The sequence below is a fragment of the Corvus hawaiiensis genome, chromosome 18 (genome assembly GCF_020740725.1).
Source record: "Corvus hawaiiensis isolate bCorHaw1 chromosome 18, bCorHaw1.pri.cur, whole genome shotgun sequence".
Classification (NCBI taxonomy): Eukaryota; Metazoa; Chordata; class Aves; order Passeriformes; family Corvidae; genus Corvus; species Corvus hawaiiensis.
Genome location: NC_063230.1, coordinates 7,427,671 through 7,435,963, shown reverse-complemented (window position 1 = coordinate 7,435,963; position 8,293 = coordinate 7,427,671). Strand labels below are relative to the sequence as shown.

The window sequence follows — 8,293 nt, the reverse complement described above, 5'->3', positions numbered from 1 at the left end:
GAACAATTAAAACACTAAAGTCAGGTTTGGAGTCTTTGTGAAAACATGTGTAAATTGTATGCCTTGCTCTTGGCACCAGGATCAGAACTAACAGAGTTTCATGCCTGGTGTAAGCTAAGAGCAGTTATTCTTCCTGGACCAAACTAAGAATCTGTCTACTGGTACTGACAGGTGACATGCAGATCCCATATTCAAAGCGCTTCCATTTTCAGGGTGGCTCCTAAGCGTTTGACAGTGTTTTCTTAACTTTTTGCCTGACAGTGTGCAGGAGAGAGCTGTGTCTGTCCATCAGTGCTCAGTCTTCTGAAAAATGATCGATTACACTCCGATAACCAGGACTTCCACACTGCTGGGTGCCTGTATTGGCAAGACCTCTCCACAGGTCTGGCTGCGGACTTTATCAGTAAATAGGAAATACACAGATAACGGCACTGAAAGGAATTTGAACAGCCGAAATCCGAGACAAGATGCCTCCCGCCCCACGCTTAACTGGGAACGGGCAGCGTTCCTGCGAGCTCCTCCCAGATCAGGGTGCCGGGGAGACCAGAGCGAGGTTTCCCAGCTCCGGCGGGACCCCTCGAGCAGCAGGAAGGGCCGGACACCCGCCCCCTGCCCCTGGCCCGGTGCCGGCCCGCGGCGGGCGGTGCTGCTGCCGGGCAGGGCCGGGCCAGGCGGGACGGGGGCGGAGGGCGGGCGCCCCGCGGCTCCTCATAAAGCACTGCCCGCGACCGCGCCGCTCAGACCCGGCTCGGCAGCCGCCCGGGGCAGCGCAGGAGACCTGCTGCGCCCTCCTTCCTGCGGAGCCCGTGGGACAGCGGTGTCAGCAGCATGACTTCGGCGGCGGTGGAAATTTTGGGGCTGGGACTAGGCATCCTGGGCTGGGTGGGGGTGATCCTGGCCTGCGGGCTGCCCATGTGGCAGGTGTCGGCCTTCATCGACGTGAACATCGTGGTGGCGCAGACCATCTGGGAAGGGCTGTGGATGAACTGCGTGGTGCAGAGCACGGGGCAGATGCAGTGTAAGGTGTACGACTCCATCCTGGCGCTGCCGCCCGAGGTGCAGGCGGGCCGGGCGCTCACCGTCATCGTGGCACTGCTGGGGCTGGTGGCGCTGATGGTGACCGTGGTGGGCGCGCAGTGCACCAACTGCATCCGGCCCGGTAAGATGAAGTCCCGCATCGTGATCGCCGGAGGGGCCATCTACATCCTCTGCGGGGTCCTGGTCCTCATCCCGCTCTGCTGGTTCGCCAACATCGTCATCAGCGACTTCTACGACCCCACCGTGCCGTCGTCCCAGAAGCGGGAGATGGGGGCCGCGCTCTACATCGGCTGGGCGGCCACGGCCCTGCTACTCTTCGGGGGCTGCCTCATCTGCTGCTGCTCCTGCTCCCAGCGCGACGAGACCTCCTTCCCCGTTAAGTACTCGGCGCCACGGCGGCCCACGTCCAACGGCGAGTACGACAAGAAGAACTACGTCTGAGCGGGGCTGGCCGGCTCCGCAGCCCCGCGGGGCACGGACAGACGGCTGCGGGCCGGGAGCGTCTGCGGGGAGCTCCAGCGCTCCCCTGCCTGGAGGCTTTTCTTAACGGGGACCCCCGTGAAGCGGCGGCCCTAGGCAGGGCAGCGCCCGCTGCCCTCCAGCCCGGCTCCCCGGCGGGTCCGGCCGCTCCGCTGCGGGCGGCGCCGCGCTCGGCGCCGCCGGCTCCCGGTACTGACCGACCGCGCTGCCGGGCGAGCAGAGCCCTCCGCGGCCGCGCAGAGCAGCCGAACCAGCGTCTCCCCCGCCCGGGGCGGCCGGGGGAACCAAGGAGCTCGGGCGAGTCACGGCGGCGTTTACCGGGACGCCCCGTCCGGGCTTCGCCGCCGCCGCCTGCCCGCCCGGCTCCTGCCGCGGGCCTCGGCCCTTCCCCGGCGTTATCGTGACACTTACTTGTGAGTACTTTACCGCCCGCTGTCGCTGCCGGTGCCTCGGGGCACCGCCTGACTGCTGGCACCGGGCGTCGGATGCGCCCTGTAGCCGAGGAGCAGCTTCCTATCTCCGTCATCTCTCCCAAAAGGCTACATTTGGCAGTTCCCGCTCGGACTGATAAGGGGGGGGTTTGATCTATTTGGGCAAATAAAATAGGGATTCTGTCCAAAGCATGACACTAACCTTGGTCCTTAATCCCGCAAGCAGTAACTGTTTGGAGAAAGTTACTTGGCTTTCTTCAGTTGTTTCAGTCCCTCAGTGAAATGTATTGGTCTGTGTATATGAAACCTTGAAAGAGATTTCAGGTAGTTGCTGTCCTTTAGTGGAGTACAAATCAGATAACACTGAGTTGTCCCTTGAGGTTCTTCATCTCTTCTCTTTCTTCAGCTTATGCTCTGTTTTTACTTGAATATGAAGTCATTGCCAGAATTATTCGAGGACTAGATTAAGAAATCTAGGAGATCACTGTATGTCCTAGCTCCAGCAGGGCCTCTGCTCCTCTCATCTGCACTACAGGAGACTGGAAACATAAAAACTGCCCCAGATACTGATGGTTGGGGGGAATGATGCCTTGGTGGCCTTCTTGCCAAGTTCTGCTTGCTGCCAATTTTGAAATGTGTGTTCAGTTGGACATGCACTTGGTTGGCTCCCCACTATGATTTTGTTAACATGTGCTTTCCTTCATTTACCAAATCAAGCAAAAAATTGCTAGAAGAATTTTACCAAAAATATCTTGACTGAGACTTTATGCCAGGTGATCGATCAGTTGTGAAGTCATGACTCTCACAGCTCTCAGCTCCTCTGCATTGCCTTGGTAATACTCTGCAGACTGGAAGGAAGATGGTTTGGGCAACATAACTAATTTTCCTGAGCTCGACACCTCCTGAACTTCACCACAGCCTGAAATATTAGCTTACACTTTTTTATTTTACACTGCAGAGACAAACCGTTTTAAGGGAGGGGCTTAAGGGGATGTGTGATACTCCTCCAATCTAATTCCTTGTAAATCCACACAGGATTATGCTACTAACGGTGGCAGCATCAGCATTGCCATAAGATTTCTACCAAGAGTTAGCGAGGAAATGTGCTGTTTATACTCCTCAGAGAGCAGCACTACGACCTCATAGGTCCTCACAATCACCTACCAATACAGTGCACACCTGCCCTGAGCATTAACTCTTGCAGCTTTCTGATAACACCAAACTTATGGACTAACCATAGCTGTGGGTCTGACAGATTTACATTGACTCTGTTCTTGCCTTGCTTAGCAAACTTAAAATCCTGGAGGTATCAACAATTCACAAACTGGAATAAGAGACTAAAGCCTTGCCTTTGCAAATTTTGATGTTGAATATTGAGCACAAGATTTACCCTCTTGAAGATAACTGCTTTTGTTTTTTAAACACACAAATAACAGGGTCTGTTTTATCAGACAATACAAAAGTAGAGCTGTATGTCTACAACTACTTCTCTATAAAGAGGTGCAGTTCTAACGCTGTCTCCCTTTAAATAAAAGCTGTAATATTGTTTTTATGATGTGATATGTAGTTTTGGTACAAGAATGAAATGTTCTGTATTTCATCATTGCAACTTTTTAAGAACAGTATAACCTTGTCAACTGTAAATGTATTTAAATGCATCTATTTTGCAAGAAATCTACCAAAGTTGGCTTGTTATATGGTTTGGTGCCTTTATTTGTTTCATGACTACTTTATTTTAAGTTGTAACATCCAACTGTATTTGTCACCCACCCTCACCCTTGCTCAGCTCTCTGGTCTCTAGAAAATGAGTCCACAGATACTAGCTGAAATGCTGGACCTCACTCTCTTTTGTCTCAAGTTAAAGAACTAAACCCCGTTGACAAATGTCTGCATGTCTCTGAACAGCAGAGCCTTCAGAAGTGCTGCAGAATTTGCGGTCTGACCAAAAGATGAACTCTTTCTGGACAGTGCATCACTAGCATTTCAAATCAAAACTGGTGTCTTTGGGAGGGGGAGGGAAACCCACGCCTTAGAAGGGAATTTTAACAAGCCAAATTTCTTGTATCAAGGCAAGGTTGGATCCTCTTATAACCAAAATTCGAAAAAATTACACAGAAAGACCTCTTGGAAGAAGCCGGTGCTAACTGTGCATGTGCTACTAAACACAGCATCATCCTACCAAAACCATAACTTGTGGCTGAGGTCAGTGGGGCAGCACCCAACAATACTTGCAGGAAGTGGGGTCCATTTGTAAAAATATTTTTGCATTTACTCTCATCCTTCAGTATCCTTAGTTGTTGCTGTGCTTTAAAAGACAACCTGAGAGAATGCTGTTACTGATGGCACTGGCTTCGGGGTAAAAGTCTAAGTTGGTTTTTGCTATGATTTGTTTTCTAAGAACAAAGATCTAGTCCTGAACTTAAAAACTTGGAAGTGCTCAGGATCAAGCCTGAACCTCATCCCAACAAAAAGATAAACCTATAGCACTTGTTTACTATTTTTATTTTGTATTTATGATTATAAAAATAAAAACATGTAAACCAATCCCTGAAGAGGGTCACTGTACTTTGTGAAAGCCACTGGATTGTTTGGGCTCAGGAAGGTGGGGTGTGATATTGGTGCCCAGAGGGAAATTACCTGGGCTATCTTTGGGGAGGAGAGCTGGGTCACCTCCGGGGAAGAAGGAAGGGCTGCTCCCTTGCAGAGCAGAGCAGTCAGCATCTCAGCTCTCCACTGAAGCCTCAGACAAAAGAGAGCAAGTAGCAGCAGTTAGTCTTGTGATGTGAGCACATTAGGAAGTGGAGTGTGAGTCCCAGCTATTTTGGGAACAGCTCTAAGCACGAAGCTTTTAAAGCTTTCAATTTCTACACGTTTAAACTAAAAGGAAAAAATCCCACTGCTTGGATCAGCCCCAACCTGACCTGATACCCTAATTCTTTCTGCCAACTATTTCTTTTTTTTTTTCAGTGCATTCAAGCTGGGGAAAAACATTTTCACAGATGCAGCAGAACAGAATCTAAAAAACCCCCCAAAACCAATAAAGACTGGTAAAGTAAACTGTACAGACTAATTGCTAGTGGAGAAATCTGCCTAAGTTATATGACTGCCAGGGAGGACATTCAATATTTTGCAGATTGGTTTCTTTTGCAAGATTTTCAAGCTTTGTTCTAACAAACTGTTGCTTTAAAAATTAAGAAAAAACATCTTCAAAGCCTTCATTTTGCAGCATTCTTGCCAGCTCGGTTGAGATTAACAAAAGCTCCTTGCCACCCTCCCATTGCTATGCACATGCTGAGCTGGAAAAAGGGTGTCTGTCGGCTTGGCCTTTGTCCTGCTAAACGAACCATTTCATAGTTATGAATTTGGAAGTAACCTGCAGTTCATACCCTGCAAATCTGGTTAGATCCTGTCTGTGCAAAGAAGGGAAATGCACCAGGCAAAGGGAAAAGGAAGCTCAATCAGTCACGTTTGCTGCAGGATGTTTAAGGAAATATTTCCTTTTCCTGTCCAGAGATGTTTGTTGGGCATCTGCTCTTTGGAATATATGAAAGCATTTTACTCTTGAAGTGAGAAAGCAGTGTAACTTCAGATTTTTATTTAAAACCTATTCTCTGATCAAATATTATGCAAGGAATTTTTCTTTTTCCTTGGCCATCTTTCAAACTCCATAGGCAGGTGTCCTCCAACTCATCCATATATCTGTAATGCTAGAAGATAATCCTGCCTGTCAGGAGCCATATGCCGCATGTAAGTGCCAAATTCATGCATATATTCAACAATATATTAATGCAGTATTCAGCATCAGATGGTACCACAATGCATCCCTTTTTGTGTGTGCACCGAAGAAGAAAATCATTAATTAAGTACACGTGTTTGAGGATTTGCTTTTATAAGTCTGCTTGGTAAAACATAACAAATATTCCTGCTGTATTAGATTAACTGGGAGAGAGCAGGTGAGTTCTCTTTTCAGGTCAAATACTGCATTTGCTTTACTTGTAGCCTGATTGTGATAAGACAAATAATTCCAAAAGCAAAGCCTCAAGAGGGTCTTATATTTCTATTTTGGACGTGACTGACTTCTGTCATTCTTATTTTGATCAGACCTTTGTTTGTGTCTGTGCATGTGTGACTGCTCCAGACTGTTCCTTGCTGACTCTCTGCAGCAGTAGGCTCTCTGTCTAGAAACCCCCTTCTACCTACTAGAACCCTCAGTTAGAAGAAAAGGAGAACTTCAACCACTGCGTCACTGATAAAACCTCCCACGGCAACAGTGAAGGCTTTACAGTTGCTTGGATACACAAGACTTCCTTCACCTTTTCTTTTTCTTAAACACAGATTGAGACATCATGAGTCAATTTAACAGTGTCCTTTGTCTGTGGCATTTGGGGATTTTGTTTACAACACTGAGCTTTCCCCTCCTTCCAAAGCTCACCATGTGGATTCAACCCAAAATTGGACAGAGAAAGGTAGGGAGTAGTAGGACTCAGCATGGAAACAAGTGTTGTGCTGAAGGTATCTACCCAGGGCTCGTGCCAGTCTTCTCATCATGCTTGAGCCCAGCTGCACCCTGGCCACTCATCTATTGCCCTGAGCGAGAGCTTTGCCTCTCTGAAACTGGCACCTATAAGTTTGGGTTGCTGATTGCCGTACCCAAATAAACTCAGGATCATGGGGGATCATATCACACAAACTTTACCACTTAAAATGTGAAAATACTCATCAGCATCAGAGCCTGTTTTAAAAGTGATACAGGAAAATGAATATATGAATGAGTCCGGATGTTACCCATCCTGACTAGAATTAATTGGTGCATTAACTGAACTACTGGCTTTAGCTTTTTGATTTGAGAACAATGGAATCATACAGCATGGGGAACTGTACATACAGCATTGATTAAAGCAAAAGAAGAATGAGCCTTGAAACTACTATCCAGCTGTTTTGGTCTCAGGCTACAAAAGGAAAAAAAATGAAAGCACCTCACTCCACAAGCCACAGCCTTTTCAACAAGGCACACAAATCTCATTACATTAATAATGGAGAGTAAATGACAAGACCACCTCTGATACCCAGTACAGAACAGTACAGAAGGACTTTGACCATCTAGAAAACCAGGCAAAAAATAAAATAAGCTGCATCTTTTACTCTGATCCTCCTTGAATGGCAAAAGCCACTCAAATTGACTAAAGCCCTGGCAGCAGCTGGTAGGGTATTCATAGCAGGTACAGTGTGTTCCTGAAGCTCAGTTGATACGTAATCCACACAAGTTACTCTTTCTTTTGGAAAAAATAGCCTTAGTTTGGGCATGAGGAAGTGCCCCAGTGCTATTATGTACAGCAATAGCAGTGGATCCATTCCTTACTACACCTCAGCTCCAAATCCAGGGATGTTCCCTTCTGGTGGATCCTCCAGGCTGCACTAGCCAGGCAGAGAGTTTGCATGGCCCAGGGAGGTGCTCTGGTGTACACAAACAAAACAGATGAGACGAAGCCTGTTCATGTTTATTTACAGTGAAGAACAAAAGTAAATGTTTAAAATAGCTGATTTTTCCAGGCAAACAAAAGATAACCCTCTCAAAAGTGACTCTGGTCCAGTGAGCAAGCTGTGAACTCTGTGCCAGTTGTATCATCCTGTGCCTCTGTCATTGCTGGCTCCTGCAAGGAGGTAAGTTACACATGCCCATTTTAGGCCTTACACCTTCTAGCGCCAGCTGTGCCGGCTGTGGAACATTTTGGGGTTTTTTGAGACAACCAGAAGATTTTCATTGGCTGAACAAATGCTCTAAAAGCTAGGAGCTGCACAAAACCAGATCCTACAACAACAATTTTAACCTGGTAGCAAAAATAGTTTGCCATGTTAAATGCATTTTTGGGTTTCAGCTGTGTATGTTCCTGAAGTTTCAACCAAGCAGGTTAGCTGACAGAGCTCTGAGTGACATTCCTCTTGATGCCACGCCAGGTACTATGACAATTATTCTAACCATATGTGGGTACCTCTGGGCTCCTTTCCCACTTTCAAACACATTCGGAACTGAATCGATTCCCCTCTGTTACACTCATACATAACTCATTAGCATTAACTGTGCTGGTTATCAGAACACTTCCACAGAAGGTTAAACCTCAAGAGAATTTAGGCTTGGGCACAAAAGATCACTCAGGAAAGAAAAATAGGCACCGCTTGACAAGAACATATGTGAAATCTCAAAATGGTATGATTCAGTTTCAATATACCTTCACATATTTGAAGGATTGGGGCAACAAACAACAATCACCAATTCTTATCAGCTCTAACAAGTGCCTAGCACGGCAGAATTCTTGCACTATGTATATTTTTAGATTACTCGTCCA

The 8,293-nt window shown here is 47.3% G+C and overlaps 1 protein-coding gene across 1 annotated transcript; it reads left to right on the top strand.

Annotated features, from left to right (window-relative positions):
• The first annotated feature begins 729 nt into the window (after nucleotides 1–729).
• Nucleotides 730–4,493, top strand: CLDN5 (claudin 5). Its single transcript, XM_048322669.1, has one exon. The coding sequence runs from the start codon at nucleotides 829–831 to the stop codon at nucleotides 1,477–1,479; it is 651 nt and encodes a 216-aa protein (XP_048178626.1). The 5' UTR covers nucleotides 730–828; the 3' UTR covers nucleotides 1,480–4,493.
• The last annotated feature ends 3,800 nt before the right edge of the window (nucleotides 4,494–8,293 follow it).

Excerpts from the sequence above, each read along its gene's own strand:
- CLDN5 (XM_048322669.1), top strand. The coding sequence starts at position 829 with ATGACTTCGGCGGCGGTGGAAATTTTGGGGCTGGGACTAGGCATCCTG.